Consider the following 19,811-nt stretch of genomic DNA (forward strand, 5'->3'; position numbering starts at 1 on the left):
GCACACCCCAGCAGAACCATAATAGACATTTGCACCACCAGTACAACCATAATACACACCCCAGCTCCACCAGTACAACCATAATATAGCGAGGATAACCGTAATTCACCACATCATTACACCCTGGCAATGCTGTATATAGTATCTGCCGTGACTGTACTTTCATCCTATTGTTGATTCTACAAACATGTTACTGGGAGGGTCTCATCCTCATCTGCACGCAATAAAGGACACGGACGACACTTAGTGAAAAAGTTTTATTTTACTTTTATAAAAAGATCCTGAGAGTGATATAAGGTACATAGAGTATAGTACAAGCTCATCAAAGGGCGGGCACTGTACACCCACCCCACAGGGCGGGCACTGTACACCCACCCCACAGGGCGGGCACTGTACACCCACCCCACAGGGCGGGCACTGTACACCCACCCCACAGGGCGGGCACTGTACACCCTCCCCACAGGGCGGGCACTGTACACCCTCCCCACAGGGCGGGCACAGTACACCAACCCCACAGGGCGGGCACAGTACACCAACCCCACAGGGCGGGCACTGTACACACTCCCCACAGGGCGGGCACTGTACACACTCCCCACAGGGCGGGCACTGTACACACTCCCCACAGGGTGGGCACTGTACACCCTCCCCACAGGGCGGGCACTGTACACACTCCCCACAGGGTGGGCACTGTACACACTCCCCACAGGGCGGGCACTGTACACACTCCCCACAGGGTGGGCACTGTACACCCTCCCCACAGGGCGGGCACTGTACACCCTCCCCACAGGGCGGGCACTGTACACCCTCCCCACAGGGCGGGCACTGTACACCCTCCCCACAGGGCGGGCACTGTACACCCTCCCCACAGGGCAGGCACTGTACACCAACCCCACAGGGCAGGCACTGTACACCCTCCCCACAGGGCGGGCACTGTACACCATGCTCACAGGGTGCAGCTGTTTTCACAGTCTCTGCTGCTCTTGAACAGGTGATAGATGCTGACCATTGGAAACATGACTAGTGCACCCAGCAGTGAGCCAGCCTGGATGACAGCGCCACACCAAAGGAGGGCGCTGTGCCCGGCTTCATGCAGCAGGCTTCCAATCACAACCTTCAGGTACGACAAGACACCCAGGAAGAGGGTCCAAGATACAACCTGCAGAGACACAATGCAACATTAACACCGAGTGAATGGGAAGCAAACCATAAAACGGTCAGCACAGAATGACTGTCCAAAACTAGCTCTGGCGATTGGCAGCACCTTTGTGCACCAATCATTTAACTACACCTGCTTGGTTTTCATCTATCTCCTTCCTTCTGTGGCTGTATGAAGCCAGAACTGTCAATCACAGAAGAGGGGGCGGAGATACAGGGAAAACAAGTAGGTGGGAAGGTGCAGGCAAATGATTGGCTGCCATGATGCACCGAGTGGGGTGACGGGAGAGATAAATGTGCTATACATGGAGGTGTGTAACTGTATATCAGGTGCGTGCAGGTAGAGGAGGGTCAGGGTGTATAATCACTTCAGACCGGAATGACCAGTGCGCCAGAGACATTAGAGAATTGAGAACCCACCTGCTCAGAGCCCTCGTCTCACCCCCCATTGTATGATGTGATGACCAGAACCCACCTGCTCAGAGCCCTCGTCTCACCCCCCATTGTATGATGTGATGACCAGAACCCACCTGCTCAGAGCCCTCGTCTCCCCCCCATTGTATGATGTGATGACCAGAACCCACCTGCTCAGAGCCCTCGTCTCACCCATTGTATGATGTGATGACCAGAACCCACCTGCTCAGAGCCCTCGTCTCACCCCCCATTGTATGATGTGATGACCAGAACCCCCCTGCTCAGAGCCCTCGTCTCACCCCCCATTGTATGATGTGATGACCAGAACCCACCTGCTCAGAGCCCTCGTCTCACCCCCCATTGTATGTGATGACCAGAACCCCCCTGCTCAGAGCCCTCGTCTCCCCCCATTGTATGATGTGATGACCAGAACCCACCTGCTCAGAGCCCTCGTCTCCCCCCCATTGTATGTGATGATGACCAGAACTCATCTGCTCAGAGCCCTCGTCTCCCCCCCCCCCATTGTATGATGTGATGAACAGAACCAACCTGCTTCGAGACCTCGTCTCACCCCCCATTGTATGATGTGATGACCAGAACCCACCTGCTCAGAGAACTCATCTCACCCCCCATTGTATAATGTGATGATGACCAGAACCCATCTGCTGAGACCTCGTCTCACCCCCCATTGTATGATGTGATGACCAGAACCCACCTGCTCCGAGACCTCGTCTCATCCCCCATTGTATGATGTGATGATGACCAGAACCCACCTGCTGAGACCTCGTCTCACCCCCCATTGTATGATGTGATGACCAGAACCCACCTCCTCAGAGCCCTCGTCTCATCCCCCATTGTATGATGTGATGACCAGAACCCACCTCCTCAGAGCCCTCGTCTCATCCCCCATTGTATGATGTGATGACCAGAACCCACCTGCTCAGAGCCCTCGTCTCTCCCCCCACTGTATGATGTGATGATGACCAGAACCCACCTGCTCAGAGACCTCGTCTCCCCCCCATTGTATGATGTGATGACCAGAACCCACCTGCTCAGAGCCCTCGTCTCACCCCCACTGTATAATGTGATGACCAGAACCCACCTGCTCAGAGACCTCGTCTCACCCCCACTGCATGATGTGATGACCAGAACCCACCTGCTCAGAGCCCTCGTCTCATCCCCCATTGTATGATGTGATGACCAGAACCCACCTGCTCAGAGCCCTCGTCTCCCCCCCACTGTATGATGTGATGACCAGAGCCCACCTGCTCAGAGCCCTCGTCTCCCCCTCCATTGTATGATGTGATGACCAGAACCCACCTGCTCAGAGCCCTCGTCCCCCCCTCCATTTTATGATGTGATGACCAGAACCCACCTGCTCAGAGCCCTCGTCTCCCCCCCATTGTATGATGTGATGACCAGAACCCACCTGCTCAGAGCCCTCGTCTCCCCCCCACTGTATGATGTGATGATAACCAGAACCCACCAGGCTCAGAGCCCTCGTCCCCCCCCCCCCACTGTATGATGTGATGATGACCAGAACTCACCGGGCTCAGAGCCCTCGTCTCTCCCCCCATTGTATGATGTGATGATGACCAGAACCCATCTGCTCAGAGCCCTCGTCTCTCCCCATTGTATGATGTGATGACCAGAACCCACCTGCTCAGAGCCCTAGTCTCCCCCCCATTGTATCTGATGATGACCAGAACCCATCTGCTCAGAGCCCTCGTCTCCCCCCCCATTGTATGATGTGATGACCAGAACCAACCTGCTCCGAGACCTCGTCTCACCCCCATTGTATGATGTGATGACCAGAACCCACCTGCTCAGAGAACTCGTCTCCCCCCCCACTGTATGATGTGATGATGACCAGAACCCACCTGCTCAGAGCCCTCGTCTCCCCCCCACTGTATGATGTGATGATAACCAGAAGCCACCAGGCTCAGAGCCCTCGTCCCCCCCCCCCCACTGTATGATGTGATGATGACCAGAACTCACCGGGCTCAGAGCCCTCGTCTCTCCCCCCATTGTATGATGTGATGATGACCAGAACCCATCTGCTCAGAGCCCTCGTCTCTCCCCATTGTATGATGTGATGACCAGAACCCACCTGCTCAGAGCCCTAGTCTCCCCCCCATTGTATCTGATGATGACCAGAACCCATCTGCTCAGAGCCCTCGTCTCCCCCCCCATTGTATGATGTGATGACAGAACCAACCTGCTCAGAGCCCTCGTCTCCCCCCCACTGTATGATGTGATGACCAGAACCAACCTGCTCAGAGCCCTCGTTTCACCCCCATTGTATGATGTGATGACCAGAACCAACCTGCTCCGAGACCTCGTCTCACCCCCATTGTATGATGTGATGACCAGAACCCACCTGCTCAGAGACCTCGTCCCCCCCCCCCATTGTATGATGTGATGATGACCAGAACCCTTATTGAAAAAATGACCAAGTATGGAATGGACCAGGCAACTGTTAGGTGGATTCATAACTGGCTTAGTGATCGGACTCAAAGAGTGGTCGTAAATGGCTTCACATCCAGTTGCATGAATGTCTCAAGTGGGGTACCACAGGGCTCCGTCCTGGGACCTGTATTGTTCAACATCTTTATCAATGATTTAGATGAAGGAATTGAGGGTAAACTGATTAAATTTGCTGATGACACAAAGCTAGGAGGGATAGCAAATACTAGAGAAGAGAGAGAGAGGATTCAAAAAGACCTAAATAAACTGGAGCAGTGGGCAGCAACCAACAGAATGGTTTTTAACAGGGAAAAATGCAAAGTACTACATCTGGGCAATAAAAATGAAAAAAGTATATACAAAATGGGAGGAATAGAGCTAAGCAACAGTACATGTGAAAAAGACTTAGGTATACTAATAGATCATAGACTGAACATGAGTCAACAGTGTGATGCAGCAGCAAAAAAGGCAAATACAATTTTGGGATGTATTAACAGAAGCATACAGTCTAGATCACGTGAAATCATTATCGGTCTTTACTCCTCTTTGGTCAGACCTCATCTGGAATACTATGTACAGTTTTGGGCACCACATTTTAAAAAAGACATAGACAAACTGGAGCAAGTTCAGAGAAGAGCGACCAGAATGGTGACTGGTCTGCAAACCATGTCCTATGAGGAACAGTTGCAGGATTTGGGAATGTTTAGCTTGCAAAAAAGAAGACTGAGAGGAGACTTAATAGCTGTCTACAAATATGTCAAGGGCTGTCACATTGTAGAAGGATCATCTTTATTCTCATTTGCACAAGGAAAGACTAGAAGCAATGGGATGAAACTAAATGGGAGGAGACACAGATTAGATATTAGAAGACACTGTATGACAGTGAGGAGATCAATGAGTGGAACAGGCGGCCACGAGAGGTGGTGAGGTCTCCTTCAATGGACGTCTTCAAACAGAGGCTGGACAGACATCTGTCTGAGATGATCTAGTGAATCCTGCTTTGAGCAGGGGGATTGGACCAGATGACCCAGGAGGTCTCCTCCAACTCTACCATTCTATGAACCCACATGCCCGCAGCCCTCGTCTCACCCCCATTGTATGATGTGATGACCAGAACCCGTATACTTGACATTCTCTTCTCATTCCCTATGCTATCACATGATGACCAGACCCTGGACAGTATAAACACCATTCATGGACCTGCTGACGGTAACCAATGCTGGACCCTAGTGGAAGGAGGATGGGGTTTCTACTTAGTTTTGGGTCAGGATTGTGTCTAGAATGGGGGTCAATCCATGTTGGCGACTCTTCACTGAGCAGCGGCCGATCCCCAGAGCTGAAAGTGCTCCCTCGGGGCCTCTGTACAGGGCTGGAATGGGTGGAACGTGACTCTCCAGTAATAGGGTGTACAACCTAGTATTGTATGAGCGGTGCTGTCAGGGGTCCCCTATAAATGCAGCAGGAGTGAATACTTACCACCAAAACTACACCCGCTTTGCTCTCCAACAAGGGAGGGCAAGGGCTGAAGGCAGCGAGGGCCATAAGGTACCCCCCAAACATGGCACCTACAGCCATGATCACTCCGAGGCCCAGAGATGACCTGAGAAAAAGGAAGCAGAAGGTCAGACACACAAAGCTGTCACCACTGGCGGCAGAGACTGAGGTCTTGGGCGGCTCCGTAGGTCACACTCACCATTGTGTTACTCTATAGTATGGATAGTCATGTCAGCTGTATCAGGGATCCCCACACCCCTAAATACCGCTAGAGTGGGGTCTACAAGATGCAGATTAATACACAAGCAAAACAAATGGACATCAATCCATGTGAGAACAACGCTGAATGTGACCATCACAAGGTTTACCCCAAGCAAAACATCCCTGGTATGTCTCACACCAGAGTCACAAGGGAGCCGGTGTGCGGGAGGACGCAGGAGCAGGGAGAGGGACGCGCGTGGGGGGGGGGGGGGGCACTCACATAAAGTAAAGAATGATGTATTAACTGTATCAGTCATTGATTTCCTACTTCCTACTCATGGGAGGAGGGGAGCTGAGAACCATCCAGAGTAATCAGGCCTGCAATACAGTGAGTGTGAGGGAATAAAAATCAGAACAGAAAACGTTGATATTCTCCTGAAATACTCAGTGCTGCTGGGACGCCTGCTCATTACACTAACTTAAGGTGCCCAGGCACCTACGACAGCTGAGCTGCCCTCTTTACAAGTTTGGCTAGAAGCCGATACTAGGCTCCTTTGTCCTCTCCTCTATACTTTACCCATCTGTTCCCCTCCTTCAAGCCCCTCTATCCTCCACCTACAGGCTCCACTGTCCTCCTCCACCTCCCAGACATCCATCTCCCACAGACCCCCCCTGGTCTCCTTCCTTTTCCATTCCCTTCTGTCCTCCCCCTTTTCCTCCCACAGACGAGGAATTTCCTCCTCCAACTCCCACAGACGCCTTGATCCTCCTCCTTCCACAGACCCCTCTGCTTCCTTCCTACTCCTGACCCCTTGGTCCTCCTCCCACTCTCACAGACACTCTGTTCTCCTCCCACAGAGCCCTTGGTCCTCCATCTCCCATTCCTCCTTGCACAGACCCCTCTGTCCTCCTCCTTCAGACCCATCTGTTCTCCTCTATACTTATCTTCTTCCTCAAGACAATCCTGTCTTCCCCTCCAGACCCATTGGTCTTCCTCCATGCCCTTCTGTCCTCCTCCCACAGACCCCTCAATCCTTCTCCTACTCCTGAGCAGTCTCTGTTCTCTATACTTGTCTTCCTCCTACAGACTCCTGTCCTCCTCCTGCTTCACATATTGGTCCTCCTCCTACAGACCCCACTGTCCTAGTACTCCTTCCACAGACTCCTCTGTCCTCCTCAATCTTCAGCCCCCTCGGTCCCGCTTATTTCTCCTCCTCCAGCCCCTCGGTAGTCCTCTTCTACACCTCTCTGTCCTCCTCCTCCAGAATCCTTTGTACTCCTCCACTATACCACTGTCCTCCTTCTTCAGAAACCATTTGTCCTCCTCTTTGATACCCCTCGTTAAAGTGACAGTGAAACGTACGTCGAGGCTTGGACAGCACGTGTCCTTTCTCCCTCACTAACATGGGTAAGCTCTCTAAATGAACTTATGTCATGCCTAGACAGCCTTGATCTATATTCAGGGACGTCAAACTCAAACACACACAGGGCCAAAATGAAAAACTTGGACAAAATCGCGGGCCAACTAGTATAAAGGATAATGGGTCCCACATAGTCCTCCATACAGTATAATGGCCCCACATAGTCCTCCATACAGTATAATGGCCCCACATAGTCCTCCATACAGTATAATGGGTCCACATAGTCCTCCATACGGTATGATGGGCCCCACATAGTCCTCCATACAGTATAATGGTCCCACATAGTCCTCCATACAGTATAATGGCCCCACATAGTCCTCCATACAGTATAATGGGCCCCCACATAGTCCTCCATACAGTATAATGGCCCCACATAGTCCTCCATACAGTATAAAGGCACCTTATAGGGATGGCATTTCTGGTGTAACGGGCCAAATAAAACCAGACTGCGGGCCAGAGTTTGACATGTATGATCTATATTGTTTACTGAGACACAGAGATGGCTCTTTTTCCTAATTTGTGGAAATGATAATATAATCTTATAATAAAGAGATTACATTTCCTTGGTCTTTCTTGCACTTTACTTATACAGTGACATGTAAAAGTTTGTGCACCCCTGGTCAAAATTACTGTTATTGTGAACAGTTAAGCAAGTTGAAGATGAAATGATTTCTAAAACAGGGCTGTGGAGTCGGTAAGCCAAACCTCCGACGCCTCAATTACTACGACTCCGACCCCCTCATACACGGCTCATGTGCACAGATTCATCTCAGTAAAGTCCAGACCCTGAGATCAGGAATAGGACGGACATTTATAGGACATTTCAGAACTTGCCCAAATTCTTATGGAAAAATATTCCCCACAAACTGCATTGAACGACTGCACCCAATGTATTATATATTTTAGGGTTTGGTCCATTTTATACCGACTCCGACTCCACAGCCCTGCTCTAAAAGGCCTAAAGTTAAAGATGACAAATATTTCCCTTGTATTTTAGTAAAAAAAATAAATAAATGAATCATATTTATGTCATTTTTTACATTTTAAAAATTACAAGAAGGAAAATGGACCAATGCAAAAGTTTGTGCACCCTTGGAGATTTGTGTGCTCAGATAACTTTGACCAAGGCTTCAGACCTTAATTAGCCTGTTGGGGTTGTGGCTTGTTCACCATCATTGTTAGGAAGGGCCGGTGATGCAGATGTCCAGCTTTATATAAACCTCCTCTAACCTTGTGCCACCAGACAGCAGCCATGGGGTCTTCTAAGCATCTGCCGAGCTCTGAGAACGGTGGAGGCCACAAAACAGGAGAAGATACAAGAAGAAAGCAAAGCGTTTCCAAGTTGCCTTTTCCTCAGTTAGAAATGTCATTAAGAAATGGCAGTTACCAGGAACAGTGGAGGTCAAGATAAGGTCTGGAAGACCAAGCAACATTTCAGTGAGAGCTGCTGGTAGGATTGCTAGAGGGGCAAATCAGAACCCCCACTTGACTGCAAAAGACCTTCAGAAAGATTTATCAGACTCTGGAGTTGTGGTCCATTGTTCTACTGCTCAGAGACACCCGCACAAATATGGCCTTCATGGAAGAGTCATCAGAAGAAAACCTCTCCCCGTCCTCACCATAAAATTCAGCCTCAGAAGTGCAAAAGAAAATCTAAACAAGCCGGATGCATTTTATATCAAGTCCTGTGGACCGATGAGGTAAAACAGAACTCTTTAGCCACAATGATTACAGGTACACTACTGTTCAAAAGTTTGGGGTCATTTAGAAATGTTATTATTTTTGAAAGAAAAGCACTTTTTTTTTTAATGAAGCTAACATTAATTGAATCAGAAATCCACTCTATACATTGTTAATGTGATAAATGACAATTCTAGCTGCAAACGTCTTGTTTGCATCCTGACTCCGGGATGCTGTCCTTCAGGGCAAAGAAAAAGCCATATCTGAGACTGGCTAATAAAAGGAAAAGATTAATATGGGCAAAAGAGCACAGACATTGGACAGAGGAAGATTGGAAAAACGTTTTATGGACAGACGAATCAAAGTTTGAGGTGTTGGATCACACAGAAGAACATTTGTGAGACACATAACAACTGAAAAGATGCTGGAAGAGTGCCTGACGCCATCTGTCAAGCATGGTGGAGGTAATGTGATGGTCTGGGGTTGCTTTGGTGCTGGTAAAGTGGGAGATTTGTACAAGGTAAATGGGATTTTGAATAAGGAAGGCTATCACTCCATTTTGCAACGCCATGCCATACCCTGTGGACAGCGCTTGATTGGAGCCAATTTCATCCTACAACAGGACAATGACCCAAAGCACACCTCCAAATTATACATGAACTATTTAGGGAAGAAGCAGGCAGCTGGTATTCTATCTGTAATGGAGCGGCCAGCGCAGTCACCAGATCTCAACCCCATTGAGCTGTTATGGGAGCAGCTTGACCGTATGTTACGCAAAAAGTGCCCATCAAGCCAATCCAACTTGTGGAGGGGCTTCAGGAAGCATGGGGGGGAAATGTCTCAAGATTACAGCAAATTAACAGCTAGAAGCCAAAGGTCTGCAATGCTGGAACTGCTGCAAAGGAGCATTCTGTGACCAAAGCAAAGTGTGAAGGAGAAAATTATTCTTTCTAATAAAAATCATTATTTCTAACCATGTCAATGTCTGGACGATATTTTCTATTCATTTTGCAAATCATTTGATAAATAAAAGTATGAGATTTCATGGAAAACACAAAATTGTCTGGGGGACCCCAAACTTTTGAACGGTAGTGTATATGTGGAGAAAAATGAACCGAATTTCAGGAAAAGAACATCTCGCCAACCATTAAGCATGGGGGAGGATCAATCATGCTTTGGGGTTGTGCTTTAGCCAATGGCACGGGGAACATGAAATTTCAACAAATTCTTGATGGAAACATAACACCATCTGTAAAAAAGCTGAAGAGGATGATTCTACAACCCCTGGCAAAAATTATGGAATCACCGGGCTCGGAGGATGTTCATTCAGTTGTTTAATGTTGGTGAAAAAAAGCAGATCACAGACATGGCACAAAACTAAAAAGTCATTACAAATGGCAACTTTAGGGCTTTAAGAAACACTAAAAGAAATCAAGATTAAAAATGTGGTACTCAGTAAGGGTAATTTTTTTCATACCAAGCAGAGGGAAAAAAATATGGAATCACTCAATTCTGAGGAAAAAATTATGGAATCATGAAAAACAAACACACAAAAGAACACTCCAATACATCACTAGTATTTTGTTACACCACCTCTGGCTTTAATAACAGCTTGCAGTCTCTGAGGCATGGACTTAATGAGTGACAAACAGTACTCTTCATCAATCTGGCTCCAGATCAGCTTTGCAGGTTGGAGCCTTGTCATGCACCATTTTCTTCAACTTCCACCAAAGATTTTCAATTGGATTGAGATCCGGACTATTTGCAGGCCATGACATTGACCTTATGTGTCTTCTTTCAAGGAATGTTTTCACAGTTTTTGCTCTATGGCAGGATGCATTATCATCTTGAAAAATGATGTCATCATCCCCAAACATCCTTTCAATTGATGGGATAAGAAAACTGTCCAAAATATCAATGTAAACTTGGGCATTTATTGCAGATGTAATGACAGCCATCTCCCCAGCGCCTTTACCTGACATGCAGCCCCATATCATCAATGACTGTGGACATTTGCATGTTCTCTTCATGCCGTCATCTTTATAAATCTCATTGGAACGGCACCAAACAAAAGTTCCAGCATCATCACCTTGCCCAATGCAGATTCGTGATTCATCACTGAATACAACTTTCATCCAGTCATCCACAGTCCACGATTGCTTTTCCTTAGCCCATTGTAACCTTGTTTTTTTCTGTTTAGGTGTTAATGATGGCTTATGTTTAGCTTTTCTGTATGTAAATCCCATTTTCTTTAGGCCGTTTCTTACAGTTCCGTCACAGACATTGACTCCAGTTTCCTCCCATTCGTTCTTCATTTGTTTTGTTGTGCATTTCCTGTTTTGGAGACATATTGCTTTAAGTTTCTGGTCTTGACGCTTTGATGTCTTCCTTGGTCTACCAGTATGTTTGCTTTTAACAACCTTCCCATGTTGTTTGTATTTGGCCCAGATTTTAGACACAGCTGACTGTGAACTACCAACATCTATTGCAACAATGCGTGATGATTTACCTTCTTTTAAGAGTTTGATAATCCTCTCCTTTGTTTCAATTGACATCTCTCGTGTTGGAGCCATGATTCATGTCAGTCCACTTGGTGCAACAGCTCTCCAAGGTGTGATCACTCCTTTTTAGATGCAGACTAATGAGCAGATCTAATTTGTCGCAGGTATTAGTTTTGGAAATGAAAATTTACAGGGTGATTCCATAATTTTTTCCTCAGAATGGAGTGATTCCATAATTTTTTCCCTCTGCTTGGTCTGAAAAAAAATACCCTTACTGAGTAACACATTTTTAATTTTGATTTCTTTTAGTGTTTCTTAAAGCCCTAAAGTTGCCATTTGAAATGGCTTTAGTTTTGTGCCATGTCTGTGATCTGCTTTTTTTCAACAACTGAATGAACATCCTCCGAGCCCGGTGATTCCATAATTTTTGCCAGGGGTTGTACAAATGGATAATGATCCTAAACACACATCAAAATCCACAATAGACGACCTCAAAAGGCGCAAGCTGAAGGTTTTACAATGGCCCTCACAGTCCCCTGATCTGAACATCATTGAAAATCTGTGGCCTCAAAATAGTAGCACATGCAAGATGCCCCAGGAATCTCACAGAACTGGAGGAATTCTCCAAGGAAGAACGGATGAAAATCCCTCAAACAAGAACTGAAAGACTCTTGTCTGGCTACAAAAAGCATTTACAAGCTGTGATACCTGCAAAAGTGTGCACTGCTAGGTACTGACCATGCCGGGGGCACAAACTTTTCCATTTTAAAAATTGCAAAAAGGAAAATGGTCCGATGCAAAAGATGAAATTATATATATTTTTTGCTTAAAATACAAAGGAAATGTGTCATCTGTAACTTTAGGCCGTTTAGATCATTTCATCTTCATCTTGCTGAACTGTTCACAATAACAGGAATCTTGACCAGGGGGGCACAAACTTTTACATGCCACTTCATTTACTTTTATGACTTGTGAATTATCTTGAAGCAGTATCTTTGTGCCACATTGTACCTGAGATTATCCATATGTATTGATATTTGTCTGTGACTGGCCGGGTTCATTTATTCTGTTATCTATATCTCTATTAGCCATGATGCTGGGGTCCAGGGTTCAAATCCCACCAAGGACAACAAGGACTTGTATGTTCTCCCCGTGATTGCGTGGGTTTCCTCCGGGTTCTCCGGTTTCCTCCCACACTCCAAAGACTGATAGGGAATGTAGATTGTGAGCCCCGATGGGGACAGCGCCCATAATGTCTGTAAATTGTCTGAATTGTGAAGCGCTGCAGAATATGTTGGTGCTATATAAATAAAAAGATTATTATTATGGTTATCGCTTTATACCTATTATTCAATTACGTTGTCACCTACCCACAGTTTCTCCGGTATCCTATCTGATGGACCTCTACAAATATTTATTAGATGTTTTTATGTTTGTATCAATAAAGTATTTTTGTCTTATTAATCCTCTTGGTGAGCCGGATTTATCCCACTATTGTGTTATATCAATTGGACGTCCATCACCTCAACGGTAATTCACTTGTGGGGGAACTCTGTGAGGCCAAGGTCTCAGCCCATAGATTTACAGGTGCCAGGTCCTGTATCTGATGTTCCCTCTGTCCTCCTCCTCCAGACCCCTCTGTCCTCCTCCTCTATACTTCTCTGTACTCTCTTCCAGACCCCTCTGTCCTCCTCCTCTATACTTCTCTGTACTCTCCTCCAGACCCCTCTGTCCTCCTCCTCTATACTTCTCTGTACTCTCCTCCAGACCACTCTGTCCTCCTCCTCTATACTTCTCTGTACTCTCTTCCAGACCCCTCTGTCCTCCTCCTCTATACTTCTCTGTACTCTCCTCCAGACCACTCTGTCCTCCTCCTCTATACTTCTCTGTACTCTCCTCCAGACCACTCTGTCCTCCTCCTCTATACTTCTCTGTACTCTCCTCCAGACCACTGTCCTCCTCCTCTATACTTCTTTGTACTCTCCTCCAGACCACTCTGTCCTCCTCCTCTATACTTCTCTGTACTCTCTTCCAGACCCCTCTGTCCTCCTCCTCTATACTTCTCTGTACTCTCCTCTAGACCACTCTGTCCTCCTCCTCTATACTTCTCTGTACTCTCCTCCAGACCACTCTGTCCTCCTCCTCTATACTTCTCTGTACTCTCCTCTAGACCACTCTGTCCTCCTCCTCTATACTTCTCTGTACTCTCCTCTAGACCACTCTGTCCTCCTCCTCTATACTTCTTTGTACTCTCCTCCAGACCCCTCTGTCCTCCTCCTCTATACTTCTCTGTACTCTCCTCCAGACCACTCTGTCCTCCTCCTCTATACTTCTCTGTACTCTCCTCTAGACCACTCTGTCCTCCTCCTCTATACTTCTCTGTACTCTCCTCTAGACCACTCTGTTCTCCTCCTCTATACTTCTCTGTACTCTCCTCCAGACCACTCTGTCCTCCTCCTCTATACTTCTCTGTACTCTCCTCCAGACCACTCTGTCCTCCTCCTCTATACTTCTCTGTACACTCCTCCAGACCCCTCTGTCCTCCTCCTCTATACTTTTCTGTACTCTCCTCCAGACCCCTCTGTCCTCCTCCTCTATACTTCTTTGTACTCTCCTCCAGACCCCTCTGTCCTCCTCCTCTATACTTCTCTGTACTCTCCTCCAGACCACTCTGTCCTCCTCCTCTATACTTCTCTGTACTCTCCTCTAGACCACTCTGTCCTCCTCCTCTATACTTCTCTGTACTCTCCTCCAGACCCCTCTGTTCTCCTCCTCTATACTTCTCTGTACTCTCCTCCAGACCCCTCTGTCCTCCTCCTCTATACTTCTCTGTACTCTCCTCCAGACCACTCTGTCCTCCTCCTCTATACTTCTCTGTACTCTCCTCCAGACCACTCTGTCCTCCTCCTCTATACTTCTCTGTACTCTCCTCCAGACCCCTCTGTCCTTCTCTGTACTCTCCTCCAGACCCCTCTGTCCTTCTCTGTACTCTCCTCCAGACCCCTCTGTCCTCCTCCTCTATACTTCTCTGTACTCTCCTCCAGACCACTCTGTCCTCCTCCTCTATACTTCTCTGTACTCTCCTCTAGACCACTCTGTCCTCCTCCTCTATACTTCTCTGTACTCTCCTCCAGACCCCTCTGTCCTCCTCCTCTATACTTCTCTGTACTCTCCTCCAGACCCCTCTGTTCTCCTCCTCTATACTTCTCTGTACTCTCCTCCAGACCCCTGTCCTCCTCATCTATACTTCTCTGTACTCTCCTCCAGACCCCTGTCCTCCTCCTCTATACTTCTCTGTACTCTCCTCCAGACCCCTCTGTCCTCCTCTATACTTCTCTGTACTCTCTTCCAGACCCCTCTGTCCTCCTCTATACTTCTCTATACTCTCCTCCAGACCCCTGTCCTCCTCCTCTATACTCCTCCAGACCCCTCTATCCTCCTCCTCTATACTTCTCTGTACTCTCCTCCAGACCCCTGTCCTCCTCCTCTATACTCCTCCAGACCCCTCTGTCCCCCCTCCTCTATACTTCTCTGTACTCTCCTCCAGACCCCTCTGTCCTCCTCCTCTATACTTCTCTGTACTCTCCTCCAGACCCCTCTGTCCTTCCCTGTACTCTCCTCCAGACCCCTCTGTCCTCCTCCTCTATACTTCTCTGTCCTTCTCCTCCAGACCCCTCTGTCCTCCTCCTCTATACTTCTCTGTCCTTCTCCTCCAGACCCCTCTGTCCTCCTCCTCCAGACCCCTCTGTCCTCCTCCTCCAGACCCCTCTGTCCTCCTCCTCCAGACCCCTCTGTCCTCCTCCTCCAGACCCCTCTGGCCTTCTCCTCCAGACCCCTCTGGCCTTCTCCTCCAGACCCCTCTGGCCTTCTCCTCTATACTTCTCTGTACACTCCTCCAGACCCCTCTGTTCTCCTCCTCTATACTTCTCTGTACTCTCCTCCAGACCCCTGTCCTCCTCCTCTATACTTCTCTGTACACTCCTCCAGACCCCTCTGTCCTCCTCTATACTTCTCTGTACTCTCTTCCAGACCCCTCTGTCCTCCTCTATACTTCTCTGTACTCTCCTCCAGACCCCTGTCCTCCTCCTCTATACTCCTCCAGACCCCTCTGTCCTCCTCCTCTATACTTCTCTGTACTCTCCTCCAGACCCGTCCTCCTCCTCTATACTTCTCTGTACACTCCTCCAGACCCCTCTGTCCTCCTCTATACTTCTCTGTACTCTCTTCCAGACCCCTCTGTCCTCCTCTATACTTCTCTGTACTCTCCTCCAGACCCCTGTCCTCCTCCTCTATACTCCTCCAGACCCCTGTCCTCCTCCTCTATACTTCTCTGTACTCTCCTCCAGACCCCTGTCCTCCTCCTCTATACTTCTCTGTACTCTCCTCCAGACCCCTGTCCTCCTCCTCTATACTCCTCCAGACCCCTCTGTCCCCCCTCCTCTATACTTCTCTGTACTCTCCTCCAGACCCCTCTGTCCTCCTCCTCTATACTTCTCTGTACTCTCCTCCAGACCCCTCTGTCCTTCTCTGTACTCTCCTCCAGACCCCTCTGTCCTCCTCCTCTATACTTCTCTGTCCTTCTCCTCCAGACCCCTCTGTCCTTCTCCTCCAGACCCCTCTGTCCTCCTCCTCCAGACCCCTCTGTCCTCCTCCTCCAGACCCCTCTGTCCTCCTCCTCCAGACCCCTCTGTCCTCCTCCTCCAGACCCCTCTGGCCTTCTCCTCCAGACCCCTCTGGCCTTCTCCTCCAGACCCCTCTGGCCTCCTCCTCCAGACCCCTCTGTCCTTCTCCTCCAGACCCCTCTGGCCTTCTCCTCTATACTTCTCTGTACACTCCTCCAGACCCCTCTGTTCTCCTCCTCTATACTTCTCTGTACTCTCCTCCAGACCCCTGTCCTCCTCCTCTATACTTCTCTGTACACTCCTCCAGACCCCTCTGTCCTCCTCTATACTTCTCTGTACTCTCTTCCAGACCCCTCTGTCCTCCTCTATACTTCTCTGTACTCTCCTCCAGACCCCTGTCCTCCTCCTCTATACTCCTCCAGACCCCTCTGTCCTCCTCCTCTATACTTCTCTGTACTCTCCTCCAGACCCGTCCTCCTCCTCTATACTTCTCTGTACACTCCTCCAGACCCCTCTGTCCTCCTCTATACTTCTCTGTACTCTCTTCCTGACCCCTCTGTCCTCCTCTATACTTCTCTGTACTCTCCTCCAGACCCCTCTGTCCTTCTCTGTACTCTCCTCCAGACCCCTCTGTCCTCCTCCTCTATACTTCTCTGTCCTTCTCCTCCAGACCCCTCTGTCCTCCTCCTCCAGACCCCTCTGTCCTCCTCCTCCAGACCCCTCTGTCCTCCTCCTCCAGACCCCTCTGTCCTCCTCCTCCAGACCCCTCTGGCCTTCTCCTCCAGACCCCTCTGGCCTTCTCCTCCAGACCCCTCTGGCCTTCTCCTCTATACTTCTCTGTACACTCCTCCAGACCCCTCTGTTCTCCTCCTCTATACTTCTCTGTACTCTCCTCCAGACCCCTGTCCTCCTCCTCTATACTTCTCTGTACACTCCTCCAGACCCCTCTGTCCTCCTCTATACTTCTCTGTACTCTCTTCCAGACCCCTCTGTCCTCCTCTATACTTCTCTGTACTCTCCTCCAGACCCCTGTCCTCCTCCTCTATACTCCTCCAGACCCCTCTGTCCTCCTCCTCTATACTTCTCTGTACTCTCCTCCAGACCCGTCCTCCTCCTCTATACTTCTCTGTACACTCCTCCAGACCCCTCTGTCCTCCTCTATACTTCTCTGTACTCTCTTCCAGACCCCTCTGTCCTCCTCTATACTTCTCTGTACTCTCCTCCAGACCCCTGTCCTCCTCCTCTATACTCCTCCAGACCCCTGTCCTCCTCCTCTATACTTCTCTGTACTCTCCTCCAGACCCCTGTCCTCCTCCTCTATACTTCTCTGTACTCTCCTCCAGACCCCTGTCCTCCTCCTCTATACTCCTCCAGACCCCTCTGTCCCCCCTCCTCTATACTTCTCTGTACTCTCCTCCAGACCCCTCTGTCCTCCTCCTCTATACTTCTCTGTACTCTCCTCCAGACCCCTCTGTCCTTCTCTGTACTCTCCTCCAGACCCCTCTGTCCTCCTCCTCTATACTTCTCTGTCCTTCTCCTCCAGACCCCTCTGTCCTCCTCCTCCAGACCCCTCTGTCCTCCTCCTCCAGACCCCTCTGTCCTCCTCCTCCAGACCCCTCTGTCCTCCTCCTCCAGACCCCTCTGGCCTTCTCCTCCAGACCCCTCTGGCCTTCTCCTCCAGACCCCTCTGGCCTTCTCCTCCAGACCCCTCTGTCCTCCTCCTCCAGACCCCTCTGTCCTTCTCCTCCAGACCCCTCTGGCCTTCTCCTCTATACTTCTCTGTACACTCCTCCAGACCCCTCTGTTCTCCTCCTCTATACTTCTCTGTACTCTCCTCCAGACCCCTGTCCTCCTCCTCTATACTTCTCTGTACACTCCTCCAGACCCCTCTGTCCTCCTCTATACTTCTCTGTACTCTCTTCCAGACCCCTCTGTCCTCCTCTATACTTCTCTGTACTCTCCTCCAGACCCCTGTCCTCCTCCTCTATACTCCTCCAGACCCCTCTGTCCTCCTCCTCTATACTTCTCTGTACTCTCCTCCAGACCCGTCCTCCTCCTCTATACTTCTCTGTACACTCCTCCAGACCCCTCTGTCCTCCTCTATACTTCTCTGTACTCTCTTCCAGACCCCTCTGTCCTCCTCTATACTTCTCTGTACTCTCCTCCAGACCCCTGTCCTCCTCCTCTATACTCCTCCAGACCCCTGTCCTCCTCCTCTATACTTCTCTGTACTCTCCTCCAGACCCCTGTCCTCCTCCTCTATACTTCTCTGTACTCTCCTCCAGACCCCTGTCCTCCTCCTCTATACTCCTCCAGACCCCTCTGTCCCCCCTCCTCTATACTTCTCTGTACTCTCCTCCAGACCCCTCTGTCCTCCTCCTCTATACTTCTCTGTACTCTCCTCCAGACCCCTCTGTCCTTCTCTGTACTCTCCTCCAGACCCCTCTGTCCTCCTCCTCTATACTTCTCTGTCCTTCTCCTCCAGACCCCTCTGTCCTTCTCCTCCAGACCCCTCTGTCCTCCTCCTCCAGACCCCTCTGTCCTCCTCCTCCAGACCCCTCTGTCCTCCTCCTCCAGACCCCTCTGTCCTCCTCCTCCAGACCCCTCTGTCCTCCTCCTCCAGACCCCTCTGGCCTTCTCCTCCAGACCCCTCTGGCCTTCTCCTCCAGACCCCTCTGGCCTTCTCCTCCAGACCCCTCTGGCCTCCTCCTCCAGACCCCTCTGTCCTTCTCCTCCAGACCCCTCTGGCCTTCTCCTCTATACTTCTCTGTACACTCCTCCAGACCCCTCTGTTCTCCTCCTCTATACTTCTCTGTACTCTCCTCCAGACCCCTGTCCTCCTCCTCTATACTTCTCTGTACACTCCTCCAGACCCCTCTGTCCTCCTCTATACTTCTCTGTACTCTCTTCCAGACCCCTCTGTCCTCCTCTATACTTCTCTGTACTCTCCTCCAGACCCCTGTCCTCCTCCTCTATACTCCTCCAGACCCCTCTGTCCTCCTCCTCTATACTTCTCTGTACTCTCCTCCAGACCCGTCCTCCTCCTCTATACTTCTCTGTACACTCCTCCAGACCCCTCTGTCCTCCTCTATACTTCTCTGTACTCTCTTCCTGACCCCTCTGTCCTCCTCTATACTTCTCTGTACTCTCCTCCAGACCCCTCTGTCCTTCTCTGTACTCTCCTCCAGACCCCTCTGTCCTCCTCCTCTATACTTCTCTGTCCTTCTCCTCCAGACCCCTCTGTCCTCCTCCTCCAGACCCCTCTGTCCTCCTCCTCCAGACCCCTCTGTCCTCCTCCTCCAGACCCCTCTGTCCTCCTCCTCCAGACCCCTCTGGCCTTCTCCTCCAGACCCCTCTGGCCTTCTCCTCCAGACCCCTCTGGCCTTCTCCTCTATACTTCTCTGTACACTCCTCCAGACCCCTCTGTTCTCCTCCTCTATACTTCTCTGTACTCTCCTCCAGACCCCTGTCCTCCTCCTCTATACTTCTCTGTACACTCCTCCAGACCCCTCTGTCCTCCTCTATACTTCTCTGTACTCTCTTCCAGACCCCTCTGTCCTCCTCTATACTTCTCTGTACTCTCCTCCAGACCCCTGTCCTCCTCCTCTATACTCCTCCAGACCCCTCTGTCCTCCTCCTCTATACTTCTCTGTACTCTCCTCCAGACCCGTCCTCCTCCTCTATACTTCTCTGTACACTCCTCCAGACCCCTCTGTCCTCCTCTATACTTCTCTGTACTCTCTTCCAGACCCCTCTGTCCTCCTCTATACTTCTCTGTACTCTCCTCCAGACCCCTGTCCTCCTCCTCTATACTCCTCCAGACCCCTGTCCTCCTCCTCTATACTTCTCTGTACTCT

General features: G+C 49.8%; 1 protein-coding gene across 3 annotated transcripts in view; it reads right to left on the reverse strand.

Annotated features, from left to right (window-relative positions):
• Window positions 1-261: 261 nt before the first annotated feature.
• Window positions 262-19,811, reverse strand: part of SLC52A2 (solute carrier family 52 member 2) — a 47,978-nt gene continuing 28,428 nt past the window's right edge. For all 3 annotated transcript variants that reach the window (XM_073680125.1, XM_073680124.1, XM_073680126.1), the window contains 2 exons: window positions 5,512-5,635; window positions 262-1,156 (listed from right to left, as the gene is read on the reverse strand). In XM_073680125.1, coding sequence (XP_073536226.1) covers window positions 944-1,156; window positions 5,512-5,635 — 337 coding nt within the window. In that variant the 3' untranslated portion in view covers window positions 262-943. The remainder of the gene's footprint in view (window positions 1,157-5,511; window positions 5,636-19,811) is intronic.

Source organism: Phyllobates terribilis, unplaced genomic scaffold (assembly GCF_046119375.1).
Source record: "Phyllobates terribilis strain yellow unplaced genomic scaffold, ASM4611937v1 Scaffold_4__5_contigs__length_816908805, whole genome shotgun sequence".
Lineage (NCBI taxonomy): Eukaryota > Metazoa > Chordata > Amphibia > Anura > Dendrobatidae > Phyllobates > Phyllobates terribilis.